Here is a 21,411-nt window from a genome sequence, read left to right as displayed (position 1 = left end):
GCTGGGTTAAAACTGTGTATACAGTTTACATAGTGCAGGCCGGGCCTGTACTAATTATTGTTTCTGCAAAGGCAGTGATGTTACATGTGGCAATATATTTACACAGCAAAAACAGCAGAAGGACAGGGATGAAGAGTCTGGAGAAGATGGCGACAGGACAACGGATGAGGACAGTGAGGAGTAGTAGAGGCTAGTTCTTCCCTTTGTTACTCAATTGTGAGTTACAGCAGAGGGCCAGTGAATAGCTATTTCCAAAATGATTGTGGAATTCAGAAATAACTTGAGGATCCAAATTATTCCTAAACACTGAACATTTTTATCCTCCAAAAATCCGTCTAAATCGCCCCCAAAAACTCCAACCCCAAAATCAGCTTAATGAGAGTAAAAACGTGACCAAACCAAGTTTAAATGATGAGTGATTTTGAATCTTGAAAATGTCAGATATGGACTCAGCATACAGTATCCAGTAACCTCTAAAAACATACTAGCATTGTCCATTTTGGCCAAGCAGCTCTTATAATATGATCAATATAGGTGATTATGCTAATTTATGCTAATTAGCTCAATTACACAAATTGCCCAACATAAGCAAATTATCATCCGGCAGTTTCTGCATGCTGGGAACCCATACTATATATTTCCATCATAAAACTTTGGTGTACTCAACATTTCCGGGTTCACCTTTCTGTCCACTGGACTATTGTGTAGGCCTACTCTATGAAAATAATTGCTATCACTCAGCTCTTGGATTAACATGATACACAGGATTTACACTTGCAAGTGATGCAAGTTGATGGACAATTGTGTATCAAAAGAAGAAAGAAAAGTTTGCATAATTAAATGCTTTTGAATGAAATTTTTGCAGCATATCGCCTTTACTATCTACCCCCCTTTTTGACAACTGACATATCGGTTTTACATATCGGTTATCGGCCTCCTGTTTTGGTAATAATTGATATCGGTATCGGCCCTCAAAAAACCATATCGGTCGATCCCTAGTAAACAGCAACAAATGCAATTTGTTAATCGTTGTCATTCTCTCCTGCACAAACAAAAATGTGTTACGTTCCAAGTAGCCTAGTGCGTAATTCTGCTTCATAAAGTAGAACACATTTGCTTATTTCACAGAAAAATATAAATAGCCAGTTTAGGGTCTACAGTGCAGAGTTGGTATATGGTAGGCCAACTTGGAGTGAACATACAAACGGGAAATTCTTTCTCTAGTAGCTGAGTAGCCTGATGGTAGGCAGGTGCGCACGTAGACATATGGCCGAACATGCAAGCGCCAATGAATCGCGCTCTCATGACAATCACGCCGTTAAACTTAAATAGGTTAACATCACTCTAAGTTCGCCTTCAAGCAAGGAAAACGATGATTTGAAGACATCTGTTTTGTTCCAGTTCCAGTTTTGGATGGGCCAGACCAATTGTGGGTGGGCCTTAAAAAAAAAAAAAACTTTATCAAATCACTGTTTAACCTAATAAAAATGACTGACTAATATACTGTTGTATTATTTGTGCTTACATAATAGAGATTTGAATAGCTTGATGCTCTTTAAATAGTTTGTTGCATTGTAAAAAGTTTCGGTGCATAGGACGGACGTACCTATCCTCGATCACTGTCCTTGATTCTGACCAAATAAGAGCGCTTTGGAATCTCCATTACGCACCGTTGAAAACCTGAAACAAATGAAATATTCAACCTCATGTTATACAAGCAGAACTAAACTATGTTTGGGGAAAATATTAGATTCCCACTTTTACAGCCTATAGGCCTTAGGTCTATTAGAGATGCGCTAAAGCACAGCCAGGTATGGAATACAGATCAACCACACTGCCCGACAGTTTCAATCAATATGCAGGGCAGTTGAAAACATTCGGGGCTTAGCCCAGAGTCTAAACGGTTTTCATAATTCCCATTTTGCATGACTTGCTGCTTACTTTTCATAAATTAATCCACTGACTCAAGCCTCATTTGCACCACATTGATTGAATATTATGGACAATAATATTTTGACAATTAGAGGATGTATTGACTTGTTGCTATCTTGACATTTCTATTTGCTATTAGAAACAAACTATAACACATCTAGTGTTCTATATATATATCTATGAACTCCACCACCACCTTGTCATTGATGACTTCATGATTTCCTGGTAACGTATACCAAATATCAAATGCAAACAATGACATGTCCAACCTTGTGCGCACACGTAGCCTACGTTCCAAATTATGTGTTATGGTAAGGTAACGTTCAACTTAAATCTGCTGCATGAAGAAGAGTGAGTTCACCCGTGTCCGCTTGTATGTTAAATACGTCCATCTCATCTCAAAGTTTAAATGCGCGATCGGAATAATGGTTTCATATTTGTTAGTCAACTGTACAAAATTAATTCGGGGCTGAAGCCCTGGCAAAATCAGCTGGAGACTACACCTGCTCGGGCACAGAACTTGTTCATTGACAACGTCATGTAAAACATGCTCCAAGAGAGGTCATAAAGATCAATCACACCCATTAGGCCCTTTAATGCAAATCGGATCAATCACAATATCAACAACGTTTGCTGCATTGCAAAAAAAAAAAGCATTTCAGAAGCCATTATTAAGCTATAGAGATGTGCTACATGTAGGTGTTATGGATCTCAGCTCTCCTTCATCTCCTGGTTGCAGCGATACAACGAGACCGTTTGTGCACGTTTAAGGTACCTAAACAACGACTGTTGCAACACTGTCCTTTACTGGAAATTATTTTCACTTCACTTTTTTTTTTTTTGGCCCACCACCACCCCCCCTCTTCGGAGGACAACTTTATTTTTATTTAAGTAACATATTTTTCAAAGTGCAAATACAATTGTCCTACCTCAACCATTTATGTATATGACCCTGGAATCTTATCATATAGCACCACGTGAATTGAAACATAAAAACACATGAAACGCAATAAGGTAACGTAGACAAGTGAGACAGATAGACAGACAGATAGACAGACAAACAAACAGACAGACATACAGACAGACAGACAGACACGCAGACAGACATACAGACAGACAGACACGCAGAGGGACAGGACGATGACAGAGCTGACAGGATGGGACTCAGTTTTTTTGTAATTGAATGGAAAGGTCTGTGAGTGGTCATGGTAAAGGGCTTTGGTAACATGCTATGTTTGGGTGTTGCTAGTGTGTGTTTATATGTAAAGTGGTGAATGTAGGGGGGAAATGAGGAAATAAAACATAAAATAAATTAAGTTTAATCAATCAATTGAATAATTAATCAAACAATCAACAAATCAAATCAATCAAACTAATAGACAGATAGATAAAATTATTTTCACACTTTCAGATCACTTGGAGCTAGCCTAGCATACCGACAAGCTAGATACGACCCAGAACCTCACGTAGCCTATCTGGCACTGCTGAACTTGCGCAGAAACATCACCAGCTTTTTAAAATAGTTTTGAAAACCAAACATTTAGACTATTTTAGGACAGATTATGAGATTATTTGCCGCTTTTTAATAATTCTTGACAAAATTAAAATATATGTAATTTTTTTTTTTTTTTTTTTTTTAAGAAAAGTTTTGGGTGGGCCTGTTGAAAAGTGGGCAGCCCTAGGGCCACCCATAGTACCGTGCCTGAAACAGGTGCAACACAGTTGAAAAGGAAGGACTGGTAGCATGCAAGCTCCCGGGAAAGATTGATTTAAGAACGTTATCACAGTGTGTCTTCGTGGCGCAAAGCAGCGCGGGTGGTACAGCGACAATTGGCAGGGGAGGGTCATGTCTTTTTTGACAATTCTGTCAGAGGGTCATTGAACAATTTCTAGCAGGCAAGGGAGGGTCATGCAACTTTTGACTGAAGCACTCAAAATCTCTCCGGTGGCCCCTTCAATAAATAACAAACAGTCCCTAGATTGCTGCTGGGCTATATTGCCGTCAAGCGCGTATCTCACGGTTGCATCCATTACAAACAAACATGTAATGTGAACGTCTGGGATTGGGGAGAGCACTAAATGCTCTACTGAATAAGTTTGAAGTCAAACCTTTAAATGAAAAACACTCTTTAAAGGAACACGCCACCCAAAATCAGTAGTGATATATGTTCTTACCGTAACTTTCACGAGTTGAGTCGTACCTCTCCCGCGTCGGTAGGTGCACTCAAACGCTCTGTCGCGCGGCGCGAATGTGTTAGCATGTTGCTATGCTAGCGGGCTCTGCCGTGGCCGTAGAGAGAGGCACATAGCAGTATTCAAACACCTCCACGTTTTACCTACTTAAATACAGTTGCACGAGTAGTTGATGAAAAATGTTAGGGCACACAACATGAAACGTGACGATTTTCCAAGCGAATAAACATGAGAACTACAATGTGTGGCGCAATAGCACTTGGGAGTACTTCGACCTAGCGTGGTAATATTATTAACACCTAATTGTAGATATCCACCACAGAGTTTAGAATCCATGCTGGATCGACCCTCAGCCTCTCCCTCCCCTCTGAGCGAGAGAGGCACACACACTAGACATGCGCTGATGGGCTATTATTTCAACCATAACTGCATAGCAAAACGTATCATCCATCAGCCATCCATCAGCACCAAAGTTTGTTGACCAATTTTCAAAACTGCACCTGCCATCCGCTGGTTGTTTTAATGTAGGCTATATGGGTGATGCAGCGCTGCTGACGTGAGGCTATAGCCCTTGTCTGTTCTAGAAAGACTGATCTAATGCAGCAAATATATTAAAAGGCAAAAGTCGTACATTGGCTAGGCCTATCCCCAGAATATCAGCAGCAAACTCAGTCTCTGTCGCGCAAAACAGTCTCCAAATAAAACGCACATCGGCCTGTTGCCTATTCTGCCAGCTTGTGACAATATATCGTCCAAAATGCTTGATTGCATTGCATTCTCCACATTTTTAGCTACATTTTCATGTACCACATCAGCATTTTTGTTCAGTGAATCTTTTGTAAATTGCTATGCAGTTATGGTTGAAATAATAGCCCATCAGCGCATGTCTAGTGTGTGTGCCTCTCTCGCTCAGAGGGGAGGGAGAGGCTGAGGGTCGATCCAGCATGGATTCTAAACTCTGTGGTGGATATCTACAATTAGGTGTTAATAATATTACCACGCTAGGTCGAAGTACTCCCAAGTGCTTTTGCGCCACACATTGTAGTTCTCATGTTTATTCGCTTGGAAAATCGTCACGTTTCATGTTGTGTGCCCTAACATTTTTCATCAACTACTCGTGCAACTGTATTTAAGTAGGTAAAACGTGGAGGTGTTTGAATACTGCTATGTGCCTCTCTTTACGGCCACGGCAGAGCCCGCTAGCATAGCAACATGCTAACACATTCGCGCCGCGCGACAGAGCGTTTGAGTGCACCTACCGACGCGGGAGAGGTACGACTCAACTCGTGAAAGTTACGGTAAGAACATATATCACTACTGATTTTGGGTGGCGTGTTCCTTTAATAATCAAAAAAATAAACCGCTAATGAAGTAAACTTGTGACCATCAAAAATCGTTTATCGCCTGTAACTCCGTGATAACAGGACATAACAGGAAGGCATTTGGCTGAGCAACGGAGGTTAATATGCTCTATATTTTGTCCAAATGATGTCTGTCTATCATCGTTGCACTCGGAGAAAACCGGAATGTTTCATTTGTCCTGCGTTTCTACGGCTGCAAACGGGATTCACTCGCAGTTAACCAAATATTTCTTTATTAGGGCAGGGCAGGCCTATTTCTGTCTATTAAATTATTTCTAAACCAGTCTCCTAAAGTCTGTAGTGAAGTCTGTGTAGGGTTTTCCAGGCTCCATTTCTTTTTACGAGACACCCTGCTCAGAAGAGACATCTGCCGGTTGTTTGGGTTGTTGCAGCGTCGTTGCAGCGTCACTGAAAAAATACAAATTAAAGTCGTGTGATACCGCGTGATCCCACGCGCGGACCGCGAGGGAAGCTGGCTAAATCGAAGCAATGCCCACTGTATGTGTTACTCAGTTACAAACAGCATAATTAGGGTTGCTATCCATTCCCAAGTCAAAGTCAGGTAGTAAAGGAAGGATTGTACCCTGGTGGTCTGAGGAATGTAGTAAGGCTGTCAGGGACCGTAATAAAGCTTTTAGAACTTTAAAGCAAACTCTAAATTTTGGACATTTTATTAAATATAAACAGTGTCAAGCTGTAGTGAGCCGCACAGTCAAAAGTGCAAAAAGGGATTGGAAAAAGTTTTGTGATTCAATTGAAAGAACAACTCCAATTCAAAGTGTATGGGACATGATCAAGAAGATGAGAGGGAATGGGAGGGGATTTGAGTATCCAGTAATGATTAATGATCAAAGAGTTATCACAAATAGTAAAGATAAAGCAGAGGCCATAGAAAAATACAAAACAAGGGGCTACATTGACATTTTTGGTGGAAAAGATCAGGCAGTCTGCCGAGAGACCTGCCCCAATGGGCATCATTGGACCATTAAACCACACAATGATCCAAAACATACAGCCAAACAAGGCAAGAAATGGTTAACTGAGAACAATATCAACATTTTAGAGTGGCAGAGCCAGAGTCCAGACCTCAATCCATCAAAAAAGTGAGCACAAGGCCAGAGTTATGGCAAATAATCGTTCCTGACTAAAAACCCAGATTGCTGTTAAAAAGGTGTGGTCTAGAGTTGTAGAGTTGTTCATGCAAATAAAGATGTTTCCATTGATTATTTAAAAAGGGTATGACTAATTTTGAACTTGCCATTTTTCATAAAAATGTTAAAAAATATAAAAACGATTTTTTTTTTATTCCATTTTTCTACCACATTGTCTTACAACCTTTTGGCATGTGGCAGTGTCAATTTCAGTCAAAACAAACATATTGGTCAAGAGAACATCAACATTACATCAATATTTGCCAGGTGTATGAATAATTTTGTTCTTAAAGAGATAAAGTAGTGGTATTTACAGATGCACAAAGTCAACAGAGGGTAAAGTTGGTATTGCATTTGTAATTCCTAGTCTCAATATCTGTAAAAAAAGAAAGACTGAGTAATGATCTTGCAGTTTACACAGCTAAGCTAGTAGCTATAATTATTGCTCTGTCCTGGGTTGAGAGTAATAGACCTAGGAATGGGGTGTTAGTTGCTTCAGATTCTGTATCTGCATTGATGAGCATCCAAAGGGCTGTGTCTCAGTCCAGGCAGGACATTGTTTTAGAAATTGTACAGATGATTAGTAGATGATTAAATTCTGATATAATGTCAGTTTTCTATGGGTCCCAGCGCATTTAGGAGTGCGGGGAAATGAATTAGCTGACAAGAACGCTAAGAAGGCATGCAAATCTCTTGAGATCACAATGGATAGTAAATCTGAAATTAAAACCATAGTCAAATCAAAGTCTAAGGGGAAATGGAAAAGTGACTGGGATAATGCTATCACTGGGAAATACTACAGTATCCAAAGGTTTGTGGCAGTGCAAGACCAACTACTAGATCTATGAAGAAAACATTATCTCAAGAATGAGGTTTGGGCATACTGGTTTGGCTAGTACTTTATTTCTTTTAAAAAAGCATGCTGATGGAAAGTGTACTGTATGTGGTGCTGCTGAGACTGTATGTTATAGAATACTGTAATAAGTTAAACCAGGAGAGACAGCAACTTATCCAAGAGTTGGAGATAGAAAGTGAACCTTTTGAGAAAAAAAGCAATTCTTCAGAAAAATTCAGGTGAAATTTTTTTTAGATCTTTCACTTCTTGGAAGAAACTGGTCTGATTAGAAGAATATAGAGTAATTCCTCTTTCTTTATTTACTTTTTATTAGCTATTATTAGGATTTAAATATCCAGACTCACACTCCATTTCGGTAGGTGGCGGTAATGCTTCCAAAAGTTGTTTGACAACCGCCATGAAAAAGGAAAGAAGTTGGACTAACGCAGCTTCATCGTTTTATTATCAGCACGCAAAACCAGGTTTGCAATACCCCTGCAATGGAAACCACAGGTGAAGAAGAAACTAAATTGATACAACTTGGAATTGAGGAGGAAGGTGGGGGAAAGGAACGGGATTTGCTGTCTGATGAAGAGGGCATGAAACTCGACAAATCAGATGACACATCTGATGATGAGGGAGAGATTGAAGCTGAAATTCAGCGTCTGGAGGAGCAGGTAACGTTAATATCGACATTAAGTCTGACCGTGGTCGGTTTAGTCGTACGTTTGACTAACGTCAATATGTGCAATTAGATGCATTAACTAAGAGGACGTAGCCTAATTAATGTTAATTATTGCCGTAACAGTTAACATTACTCGAATGGTCGTTTTCCTGCGCAGCTGTAGCGCTACACTGACCGTAACGTGCTGCACGATTTTATTACATTTGACTGTGATTACACCGTTTTCCATTGAACACCTGGCACACGAATCTATCTGAGCGTTACTGCAGTACCAGAACCCGTGGTCTATTAAAACTTCTCTGCATTTATTGTTGGAAATGAAGTAAATAGCCCGCCATCTTACTTGTCCTTTGACCCGGATGCGATATTTTTTTCCCCATGATGGTAGGGGAAGGTACTGTCACTCCCCGATGTGAGTCGCTACCAGATGTGAGTCGCGCATGCGTCACTTTGCTACTTTGCCACTACCTGTGCTGTTAGCCACAGAATAATGACATTAGCCTACACAGCAGTAATGTATTATTTAGCGTAAGGCATCACATTTTCACGGCATAATCTCTAATGTCAGTTCTAGATTAGAGGCTGAAGTAGCCTGCTAGCGAGAGACTTCTGTAATATCAATAAAAATTATGAAGTTTGTTCACTGCTGGCAAGTAAGTAAGCAATCAAGCACAACAAAGGCTGTCACTTGAATGGCGTTTGCTAACGTTAGCAACCAAACAATCTTAGATAGCTAAAACGTTTTTGAAACAGAAAAGTGAATTATTTTATGGATTTCAGTCGGATCCCTTGGCGTTATGCCGTAAAACCTATCAATCTGAGCATGCGTGACTCACATCGGGTAGCGACTCACATCGGGGAGTGACAGTACCATAGACATAATATACTATACTTACAACCGGACCCGCGTCACACAGAGCAGGTTGTTTGCGCCATGCCCCTTTTGAGGGGAAAACATTCCCTCAGAACAAGCCAAAGTGAACCGGTAGACATGCCGAAAAGTTGCAGGTGGGTTAGGCTACAGCTTTGCTGGCAAATAAATATTAGCCTAGTTATTAAATATTTATGAAATTATAATATCGTTCATTAGTCTTCAAAAGACAAACCACTAACGTTACACCAAAAATGAATCAGACCAAAGAAAACAGAAATCTAGGCTAACACTTAATGGCTATGACAGAAATTATCATATCTCAGAATTATCTAACTACATCTGAGCCTGTGAGTCAACTATTTAAAATTCAAATATGAAGGCAAAAATACAGGAAAACAATTTAGTTACTTACCTGGAGACTCGATGAGATAGGCTACGAGTAAATGTCCGGGTATGACTGAGTGGGGTTGTAGCACCACTTCGTACTCGGGAGACTGAAGGGACATGTTTTTATATTAATTGAATTAAGCTTTTGTAGGTATCTTTCACGGTCAACGGCCGGCAAAGTGGTTATGTATTGAGTGGTCATATTGATTTGTGGTATTTTTTGTTATTATTTACTCCTGCGATTTCTGTATGAATTACGTTTATTGACCCTAATTTGCGTTGGAGTTAATGAGAGGGGTTGTTTGTTTTCCCCCCCGAAAGGGGCAGGAACGTTTGTCACGAGTCAAGTTCCCGGATGTGCCGGTCTAACGTATAGACGCCGCATCGACCGCTGCTCCCTACTAGCGCTGACGAGATTTGGAGCCGCCATCTTGGACCGGTCATCCACTCCACTCAGTGTAATCTGTTTGGCCGGTGCAATGAGCTGTCAGCGCACTTAATTAATCATATCTCACTGAATACCGAACAGATTTTCACGCGTTTTTTTTTGCTGCAAAGGTCATACATGTAGCTATGATACAGGCCACATTGTTCGAAAATACAAAATACAACCAATAGTACGGTAATGTTAAATCTTACTTGTGAAAAGTTAATCCCCCGAGTATGGTCCGCCGATTTGAGCAGGAACATGCTGCACAGCTGTCATCTTGTGTTTTCTGCTGCAACGCAACGAGGAGTATGACCGGTCCAAGATGGAGGCCGCATTTCTTGTTTCCAGCAGCCAATGCTATGTATATTATGTCTATGGAAGGTACCGCCAGAGAATGTCTAATAAGGAGAGAACCTTCACTCTCGGAACTCTTCCGGTGTGGTACTGCATCTAGGGGCGCTCACGGGCGAGTCCAGAATGAATGGAGGTCTATGGAGCTGTACCCCTCAAAATCCACTTTTCTCGGGATATAATTTTTTTTCAAGTAATTTGAATATTGTATTCGAAAGGGGAGGCAAAGACAATACACTTGGTTGAGTATTATGTTTTTTAAAGTCACTTAATTGTTCTAAAAAGCCTTTCAAACGTGCCAATGACGTCATTCATTAGCATGATCATAGCATAGCATCGATGCTAGCGTGTTATGGGCAACAACGAACCAACCTGTAAGAAAACGAAAGGACATGACTCCCGGATTATTTCACTTTTGATTGAAAATCCATATCCATTTTGCGAAAAATAAAATAAAATCTGAGGGTTTCAGTTGTTAAATAGGTGAAAACAACAAATGTAGCCATGTAGCTCCATAGGACCCCATGTATTTTGGACTCGCCCGCGATCGCCATCTAGGTGAACTCTGGTGAACTGCAGCCAAATTCGGTTTGTATGGGATTAATAGAGAGTGGGGAGGCTCTCCTTAGAAGGGCTCTGGTACCGCCTTTTTCGTCTCCGATTGGTTATTTGATTTGGCCGTGAAACGTCATGTCACGTTCATTGACCTCTCCAGAATAAGTCCCGCCTCCGTAACTTCCGTATCCATCCAACTTCCGGGCGTGGATTGTCTATGAGAAATAACATGGCGTTTCGAAATATTATACCGGTAAAACATCTGTAGGTAGCGAAGTTGAAAAAGCTGGTGGGCAGATTGGCCTACACACTTCTGCCATATAGTTTCCACTGGATTTTTTGATTGTCGGTGCCGTTTAAGTAGTATACTATAGACTATACTACTTAAACGGCACCGAAAATCTAAAAATCCAGTGGAAACTAGATCGCCCCCAGTGGAAATATGGTGGAACTGCAACCAAAATTCGGTACAATGGGACTTAATACGGAGTGGCAAGGCTCTCCTTAGACGGGCTCTGGTAAAAGAAACAGCTTCATGCACGAAAATCCGTGTTGGGCACGAGCTCTCATGCGCGTACATGTTGGTGGGCGGGTCCCTATCCGGCGGCTACAGCCAAACGTTATTCAGTGCGTATTTCTTGAGGATCCTATGAGAAGACGTGCATATTATGGTTGTTTATCCATCATATGACAAATAAAGAAAATTGTATTGATCTTGTTTCGTTGTTGTTTGTCCCGAACAAACGTAGCCTAAACATGATTAAAGACAATAAATTACACAACAGCGGCATAAAGACCTTGTCTCGTTACACCATGGGTCTCCAACACGTTGCTCTCAACCTATAGCCGCCCCCTTTGGAGCTTGCCAAAGGCTGAAGCACTAGGCTACTACATTTAAACACAATTATTGCCGCGAGGCATTCCAGTCTACGAATTTCATAAAAAATAAACCATGCATAATAAAAAAAAAAAAAACTCAATTTAGGCTACTTCGCTATGCAATAAGGTTTCCATTAGAGCACAGCGCACGTTCAATGAATGAAAAAGGCCTTGTCTCGCAATAAACAGCTGGAAATTCCAACACTTTTTCAACTACACGAAACTTTACAGTGATCATCAAATACCCTCTAGATTTAAATGCCCATCAGCCTCAACATTTAACTATATAATAAAAGTCAAAAAGTAAATTAAATCCCATACCAAAACCGAAAATCGTCTGCGTTTGATAGCCTGGTATGCCGCACCAAACAAAACGCATGTCTCACAATAACGTACAATGTAAGAAATAAAGGTCTGCCTCGAATAAGCCTACCTCAAATAAATACCTGTGCTTTGCAGCCTAAGTAAATAGCAGACCCCTGGACATAATTTAGGATTTACGGAAATGCAATCATACGCCTGGCGATGCTCTGGCCGTCTACTGTGCCTCTGACACCGCTGACTCATTTGGATGGTAACTCCACAGGTGAGCGCGAAGATTGGATGTCGTGGATGCGTAAGTAAACTGTTTTTTGCTGTGTCCGCAGACAACATTCTCTTTAACCGTTACTTTACCATCTGCGATGTACAACTCAAAGTAAAGACACCACATTTTAGATGAGTTGGGGACGTAATTGTCCGCTCAGGCTGACCGTTCTGTGCGTTATCTTACTATCTTCAATAATATTGAATATCTTCAATATTATTTTCAAAACAGGGTGGCTATTGAGGGCTCTGGCTCCAGTCATTATTGTGGCTACTGGCTATTATTGGCTTGATTTGGTCATGGGCCAACGCTAGAATAGTTTAGAGCACCCGCTATGAGATGGCAAACAATAAAATAAAAAACAAACTAATCATAGACTGTAAAAATGTGCTACACTTGGCACTAAAAACCGAATAGTTTATTTATAGTTCGACTACGGATATTTCACGTCATGTTCGAATGCGTATTTGCAGCAGGACAGCAGGCAGACCGCTCAGTTAGAGCCGCTGTGTTATCCAATGAAATTAAGTTGCGCTTCAGGGCGACTCCACTCGGACTCCATGCGCGTTCCCGAGCAACTTTTTCTTCTTGTTATGAGGCAAGGACTTTATGTGCATTATCGCCACCCTCTTACTGGAGGACGACACTCTTTTTACAGAATATCCAATAAAAATCGACGTTGGTCCATGCGTCATTTCCAGCTTTGTAACTTGGCGCATGGTCATACACTAGATGTCGCCTTGACTACTGCTGTTCATTGGAACGAATGCGTCAATCGAGACGCCATCTTGCCGCAGTGATCCACTCCTCTATAATGCATTAGCGTCAATCTGGGCAAAGATCTAGCGAAAATAAAATCACCATAAATCGTCAAAATCTCAAGCAATTATCTAGTTTTTTGGGTTGTTCCAACTGACAGCCATATATTTATGGTTGAGTCTAGAGAAAACTAAGCTTAAGACGATAATAAAGATACATTTTACCCGTCTAGCCCATTCTGCACTATCTAGCGGCGGCCCCTAGAGGAACAATGAGTAAACTGCAACCAGGCTCTTCGTAGACAGGCTCTGGTTGAGGCCACATACCCCTCATCTCGTTTACTCATGTAAGTTGTAATCTCACCAGAAGTTGCTGTAGATCTGTAGAACATTTACCTCTGCTACTACATAGGCTACGCCAGTCGTTACTTTTATAATCATGGGTCAGTGCCATGGGCAAACGAGATGTAGCTGAATTCACAAATGACAAAGCCAGGAGAAAGGTGATTTTCTTACGTTTCAACAACAAAGAAGCCGATCTGCCATCATTGTGACAAGTTCCCAAATTTGTCGTTAATCGCTAAAGAGGTTTTCTATCGCTGGGGATGGCCAAACGTCGCTAAATAGGTAACGCTGACAATACAGGAGAACTAGTTTAGCGCTTCAGATCCCTGTTCCAAGATGGCGGCGGTGTTTACGCATGCTGAGAAGCAGAAGGCGACATCTAGTGTATATATCTATGGCGCATGGTCAGAGTCGACTGGCGCTGGATCCGAACCCCAGTGTTCAAGATGGCGTTGACTATGAATTGGCCGGATTTACTAGCCTAGCCTCCACCATTCATTTGTATGGAGGGCGGGACTTAGTCACTCTCTCCAGTTATATATAATACCTCCATGGGTCATCTAGTCTGTTTTGATCGTCTTTACAACAGAAGTAGCTAAACAAAGTCAATCCAACAGGCTAAAGCGAAGTGCGTGCCGTCAGATTTATATTCCAAGTTCACAATTTCATAGCATGTTTAGATCGATTTTAGATTAGTCCTAGCTGTTTGTGGGAGTTTTGTGATGAACGTGAACTTGGGAGTACAAATCTGACCAGCCTTTCGTAAATTCGCCGTGGCTCGAGCACTGAACAGTTATCCTATTAAGAGTAGGGCCTACATAAGTAACAACCTCAGTTAGGCTCCAAGTTTTCCCAACCAGCAAATACGCTTAGAACAACAACAGAACAGTCAACAACAACAACAGATGTGACGAGAGATGTGTTGGTCCTAACTTGTATCCTGCCTGCTCAACAGAAACTATTTAATGAAACTATTACCTCCAAATTATTACCAAAGTCAAGGTATGATAAATTGTAATAGGCTACCACAGATTAATGAAGCCGCAGTCAGCCAATTGCATAAAAGACACCACAGTATAATTCAAATATGACAGATTTTATTTATTGTGAACCTAATATTGCGTAAGTGCTTCCCCGATACCTGACGTATTATGGGGAAATGAAAACCAGCGCCCCCAGTGGTTAGGTTCCTATCGAAGAGCAGCTCCAATGTTAAAGGTGCTCTAAGCGATGCCATGCGTTTTTTTAGGCTAAAACATTTTATGTCACTTACTGCAAACATCACCTAACCAACCGCTAGCTGTCTGTGTCCTGAATACACTGTAAAACAACGTAATCTCTGTTGACAGCCCAGGCTCCAAAAATGGCAACAAAAACAACCTGGGCAAACCTAGCCCATAAAAGCAAACAAACTATTCCAGCAAATCACAGACGAGATGCGCGTTTAGGAGAGGTTCAATTAGTGATGGGCAAATGAAGCTTTGGTGAACCACTGAACCACAGCAGTGTGAACCTAGCGACACTAGGTTAAAAGCAAAAAGATGGCCGCCACACTGTCATTTTTCAACATAAAAGTCCTTAGCAAACCAATATTTTTGGTTACATATACTGGTTTGGGTAAGGACTTTTATGTTGAAAAATCTACATGTGGCAGCCATATTGGATTTTTTCATTAGTGTCGCTAGCTTCACACTGCTGTGGTTTAGTGGTTCACCAAAGCTTCATTTGCCCATCACTAGTTTCAATTGCACGGGAGCAGCACGGGAGGGAGGGGAAGGAAGTAGCGAGCTAGCTCTCTGTTTTGTTTGCTCAGTTTGCTCTGGGTAGCCTGAGCTCCGCTCTGCTTAGGTTAAAAGGAGGATCATTCACGAGAGGATTTTGGGCTGCACAGATTCAACACAGATCTTGTTAGAATGGTGAAATACCAGATACAGAGACAGGGAATACACAGATGACATATGCTCTTTTGATCCCGTGAGGGAAATTTGGTCTCTGCATTTATCCCAATCCGTGAATTAGTGAAACACACTCAGCACACAGTGAGGTGAAGCACTAATGACTGAACTTAACTGAAACACACTAATCCCGGTGCAGAGAGCTGCCTGCAACAACAGCGGCGCTCGGGGAGCAGTGAGGGGTTAGGTGCCTTGTTTAAGGTTCGAACTGGCAACCCTCCGGTTACAAGTCCGAAGAGCTAACCAGTAGGCCATGGCTACCCTCTATAAGCAGTCCCTCCAGCAGTGCTGGATAAATGGTTAGGTCCACTCTTGCATTTGGGTTCTCTGACCTCTTCAGGTCTGGAGTTGAAAAAGCTGCGGTTGTGCTTATGCTTAGTGTGTTCTGTTCTTTGGCGAAACAATAATAATTAATTTTTTTCACTTATCGGCCAATTATATATTGGCCGCTGATATCGTGCATCCCTAATTGAAAATTGATCTAATTAACAAATTGTTAATATTGTTACAGCTACAGGAAATTCTTTCTGATTGTCACACATAGAGGCTTATATTTTTCTACATTTTTCTAAATGTATGATTTTCTAATACTTTTTCTACATCTGCTTACCTGCTAAACCCTCATATAAGCTTTCCTCACGGGAAATTTTGGATGATTGAGGCATGGTATCAGGCCTGCAAATGTTTGAAAATGAATCAATTTGTTTGTTTCATTTTCTCAAAGGGTCAACATCACACACATTGTTTCTTTATCTCTCTCAGTTAATTAGTGGAGGACATATTTGCCAGTCGTGTTGATAAGCCTAGTCATGCACTGTCAGTCAAATCATTGCAATGATTGCACAATGATTGGAGTTACTGTAAGCCTAATTGGTCAGTGTTTAATGTGTGTTTTGCTCATCTCATTTTATTTGGAATTTTAGCTCTCCATCAATGCATTTGACTACAATTGCCATGTGGACCTCATCAAGCTTTTGCGGCAGGAAGGGAAACTGCATCGTCTACGTAAAGCCCGATTGAAGATGAGCGAGCTTTTCCCACTTACCGAAGGTAAAGCAGTTTTTGTCCCTTATGGGTTTGAATGTAAAAGGGCACGCAGGCTAGGACTATATGTCGCACCTTTTTTCATAGTTTGGCTGGTCGTGCGACTCAGTCTGGTGTGATTTATATATGAAAATATATAATTGAACATGTTTTTAAATGTTAATTCATATTAACTTCACTTGGTCACAACTTCACTTAGTCTCTTAAAGAAGGCTACTAATAGGCCTATGCCTTTAATTTAAAGAAGCCCTATGCAGGTCTGGTTATTCCTTCGCTGTTTCTGGGTTTTCGCCTGATTTGGGCTCACATTTTTCACGAAATAGCTCCCCCTGCAGCTTCGGTAGCCAGTGACTGCTACGCTAAACCCCCACTAGCTAGCGAGCTAGCCATCAAGAAACCAAGCTAAACACATACAGGGCTCACAATGAAACAATTTCAACAGCAAAGTCGGAGTCCGTTTTGCAGTCTTCTTAGAAACTACAATCTGACTACATTTTCGAGGCGCAATATACTTCCGCTGAGTTACATCCGGATTTGTTTGGACCGTGACCAGAAAGTTGCATATTCGGTTTTTCCGCGGACAAGCACTAGGGGGAGACGAAGCACCCACCAAACCACCCAAAAAGTGTTGTAGAACCATCAGAACTACTCTCAACCTGCATAATTAAGGTCATTTTTGCTAAAATTGTTGCATAGAGCTTCTTTAAGGAGTTCAAAGAAAAGAAGAACAAACAAAAAGCGCTGCCCCTTTAAGAAATACAATTCAGCAAATTCATGTTGATAAACGGGAACAAAAAACATAAGCTAGGCCTACTTACAAACTCATTCAAGGCAACCCAAGCGCCGCATAACAGGTCTTTATTTCTATGTTTTATTCTGAGGCATTTCGTTTGGAGCGGCATGCAGCGGTAGGCTATCAAAAGCATACAATTTTTTTGGTTTGGTTTGGGATTTAATTTACTTTTTTGGACTGTTTGATTTTATTGCTAAATGTTGGCACTGAAATCTGGGGGGTATTTGATGGTTGACTATTAAGTTTCATGTAGTTGAAAGAGTGTAGAGAATTCCACCCGCTGTGGATTTATTGCGAGACAGGCAGTTGCTTTAATTCAGTCATTGAACGTGCGCTGCGCTGTGCCGGTGGTCTAAATTGAGTTTTTTTTTTTTTTTTTTTTTTTTTTTAAATTGTGCATGATTTAGCCTACTTTTTTATTTTATTAAATTCGTAGGCTGGAATTCCTCGCGGCAACAATTGTGTTTAAATGTAGTGGCTTCAGCCTCTGGCATAAAGGGGATTGCAAGCGACTGAGAGCAACATGTTGAGACCCATTAGGACAATGACTTTTCATTGGCAACAGTATTAAACCAACCAACAATATAAATTATTAAGAAGAGCTCTTTAATTTCATTGAGTTAAATCGAAACAATGTCTTATAGTGCTAGTGGACTGATAGCCATAGGCTACTGGCAATTATCATCCCGGCCATAATTTGAGGATTTACGGGTATAGGATATGCCTCCGAATCATGTGATGCATCCGAACAGCAGCATCTGCTGGTTGAATGTCATCGCGCTATCTATCATCGTTCACCAACCTTCTAATAAAAATTGTAAATCTTACACAAAAGTATAAAATACTCTCAAGACAGACTTGCGGAACAGGCTGCAGGGCAACAGTCTGACCGCCTGCATGAAAATAAGCATAAATGGTCCGCACTTGCAAAAGAGTGCAATTAGGGCCCTTGTTGTTTTGCACTTCAGTGTTGTATAGTTTGTATAGCCTAGTGTTTGTTAAAATTGCACATATTAATTCACTGTTCTTGTTTCAGTTGTTATGTTGTTTAGCACTTTTTAACACACTATTTGTAAATATTTGTATAGATTTGTATTGGCCTATATGGTGTTAAAATTGCCCTTGCAACTGTTATTTTGATAATTGATATTCATAATTTTATAAATAATTGTAATATGGCACAAACAAATCCCCCCCACCCCCGACGGCAAACCCCACCTACCACCTTGACTAACAAATTTTCTGCGGGAAACCCTGGGCCCTGGTTGAATTGACGTGGAATTACCCATATATCTAATGTAATTTAATTGAATCTAATATTATTAAGTTCTCTTGACATTCATTTGTAGAGCTGTGGCTTGACTGGCTAAAAGATGAGATTAAGCTTGCAGAAGATGTTCCTGACCGAGAGAGGATGTATGAGCTGTTTGAGAAAGCAGTGAAAGACTACATCTGTGAGTTTTTTACCTTTTAATTGTTGGGAACTACTGTTCAAAGTTACAGTTCACTTTGCTAATTTACTAAAGGAATAAATTATTTCGAGAGATAATCAGTACCACTTGGAAGCGGCTAGTCCAACATTTAATAACATATAACCTAAACATTGTGATTGCAGGTCCAGATATCTGGCTTGAGTATGCCCAGTACTCCATTGGTGGTATGGGATCACCTGGAGGAATTGAGAAGGTCAGGACTCTTTTCGAGAGAGGCCTGTCTGCAGTGGGTTTGCACATGGTAAAAGGTGCTGCCTTATGGGAAGCCTACAGAGAGTTTGAGCTGGCTATTATGTCATCATTGCAGGTATGATTTATTTATTTTGCCTGATCAAATAAGTTGTTGCGTTAAGATGATTATGATAAAGCTTCCACTAGTTTTACTCTATAACATGCAATGCATAAATGGATAGTTACGGTAATTGGAAAACAAGACATACATCCACTGGAGTGATGAATTAGGATGCAGTTGCTGCAGTTTAATACCAGATGGTAGCTTGACACATCATCTTTTAAAATTGAACATTAGTCTGGGAAGTCTGCTCTGTACTTTCTGCTGCACGAGGCGTGATCAGCGGGCATAGTTTAAATGACTCTGTATGCAATTTGATAGTCCTTCAACCAATCAGACCAACGATCCGGGTGCGCCAGGTGGATAAGCCAGTTCGTGATTGGTCCCCATAGATTTGTAATGGAAGTAGAATAGAAAAATTTGGAAAATTTCCAGCCTGAGCTTCAGGGCAAAATCAAATCGCCGGCAGATCGGGCTGGGTTTACCCAGTCTAACCAGATTGGTCATTCCATGTGAAATCAACTGGTGCCTCCTTTAACTCCCTCACATTTTCTTTATTCGCCATTGTGTGCTCCTGCGAAGGAATGCCTGCGAAGTTATACATCCACATTTTTGAGTATTTCTATGAGAATTTTATTGTTGGGTATACCTACCCAATTTCAGAAAAGTTACTGTGAGACCAGTTTGTCTCAATAACTACTTCAGTCTACTTTAAGCATAATTAATTGGTGTGCAAACAATCAACATACTTCCGAGGTTCATTTGTGTCTTCTAAAACACTGCGCTTATTGCTTAAATACACCTGACATTTGGTGCGCCTGTCAAATGACAATGGCTCTAAAATATAGGTTTATCTGTAAAAAGTACCAATCTTAATGACCCACAGCATGAGGTACAAGCCAAAGTTTTCTTTCTGTTGCGTTAGTCTGCCACCCTGCTGACAGCTTAAAAGTGTTAGATCTAAATTTTCTCTTTCATTGTCCCCTCGGGACATATTCAAGCTTGGAAAAAATGTTACAAAAATCAGTGGTTAAAATTATCATGTGGGTCAGATGCCATGTGGTTGAAAATTTGATGGGATAGAGATGAGGTATATCTCATGTAAAATTTGAAATGGTGAAATTTTCCATATTTTAGTTTATTTCGTTTTTCCATAATGTAGCTTGCACATCAATAACATTCCTAAGAATGCTCATAGAGACTTAGTTTGTCCTCACCTCACATGGTGACAAAGCTTCCAGAGAAAGACAATTGTTTACTCTTGACAAAACTGAGCTCAACATTTGAGAAAGCTTCATGGTAACTTCAAAACTAGAAAGGAACATACACTATTTGAAAAGTTTATTGTTTTTTCATTTTCATTTACTTTGAAATGTTACCTATGCCTGAAATGTGGTGAAAATATATAGATTGTAGGTTTAAAAAGTCTTCTTGGAAAAGTTTTAACAGAGCATCCATAGCTGCGTTTCGATTACAGAAACTGTAATAAAAGCAAGATACCCATGTAGCAGGAACATGTATAGGAACCTCCAGCTATTCAGCCCTTTCAGCTGATGTGTCTCCACTTATTAGAGGATCTACCCAGTGCCGGTTCAGACCTCCATGGGGCCCAAAGCAAAATACTGCTAAGGGGCCCTCCTACCTGAACTCTGAGCCCTAAAATGTAACCATTTTTTTTATAGTACCATCTGACACGTCACTAACCTGACTCTCGCCAGATGGAACGAAATTAATCTGGCGAGAGTCAGGTTAACACCTCAGTGCTCCCAATACAATCATCCCACCCCATTTTGAATGTCTGGAAGTTACCAAATATAGTGTTTTTCCCAATAAAGGGTCTGGGCTGTTTGCTGTTGATGCTTGCTGTACATATCCCCTTGCAAAAAATAACTGCAGTTTTTTCAAAGTAGCCTACAGTTCAGTTATACTACAGTAGGCTACAATGCAGTATAGTATTTTCATGTCTAAAATACTGCATTTCTGTAGTACAGTACTATGCACAATGCAGTTTTTTGCGTCTAAAATACTGAATTCCCTGTACTAGTGCAGTGCCCGTTCAAACCATTCCTGAAGAAAACCCATAGCTCAATTACATGCCCACATGTATGCCTGCTTTAAAAATAGGATGATAGGGAAACATCATTCCAGCTAAGCATTCAATAATGAATACTGAATATTATAATAAATTAGCCTATAATTAATGTGGCCTCTAATAAATTTAGGCATGGCTGCATGTGACATTTCTACAGATCAGAATGACATGACAACTGTTTTGAGTTAAGGCTAAATGTGTATAGCTTACTGAATAACTTCCTAATGCTATTCGAAGCTTGCACATACTTTTATTTTGAGTAGTCACTACATACCCGTGTTTAATGGCGTGATAAGTGCCGTCGAGTCTGCAACTTGTCTAACGTTAGCTATGTGGCATTAGCCTATCGCTCGTTTCAATTTGGGACCTTGCAGTCGGAATTGTCGTTTTAGTCAAAGTCTCTTGAAAGTCCAAAGTAGC

The 21,411-nt window shown here is 40.6% G+C and overlaps 1 protein-coding gene across 2 annotated transcripts in view; it reads left to right on the top strand.

Annotated features, from left to right (window-relative positions):
• The first annotated feature begins 7,891 nt into the window (after positions 1-7,891).
• sart3 (spliceosome associated factor 3, U4/U6 recycling protein) overlaps positions 7,892-21,411 on the top strand; it is a 151,332-nt gene continuing 137,812 nt past the window's right edge. Inside the window, exons 1-4 of one of the 2 annotated variants that reach the window (XM_076270130.1) lie at positions 7,892-8,149; positions 16,201-16,327; positions 18,464-18,568; positions 18,730-18,914. In XM_076270130.1, the coding sequence (XP_076126245.1) occupies positions 7,973-8,149; positions 16,201-16,327; positions 18,464-18,568; positions 18,730-18,914 (594 nt within the window). In that variant the 5' untranslated portion in view covers positions 7,892-7,972. Of the gene's footprint in view, positions 8,150-11,756; positions 12,250-16,200; positions 16,328-18,463; positions 18,569-18,729; positions 18,915-21,411 lie in introns of those variants that run through there. The other variant, XM_076270131.1, reaches the window with a different exon arrangement.

The sequence above is a fragment of the Alosa pseudoharengus genome, unplaced genomic scaffold (assembly GCF_046254945.1).
Source record: "Alosa pseudoharengus isolate Yale_2024_CS ecotype anadromous, Long Island Sound unplaced genomic scaffold, YU_APseudo_1.1 YU_APseudo_1.1_scf_6, whole genome shotgun sequence".
Lineage (NCBI taxonomy): Eukaryota > Metazoa > Chordata > Actinopteri > Clupeiformes > Clupeidae > Alosa > Alosa pseudoharengus.
The sequence above is the reverse complement of the archived record's forward strand: the minus strand, read 5'-3'. Positions and strand labels throughout refer to the sequence as shown.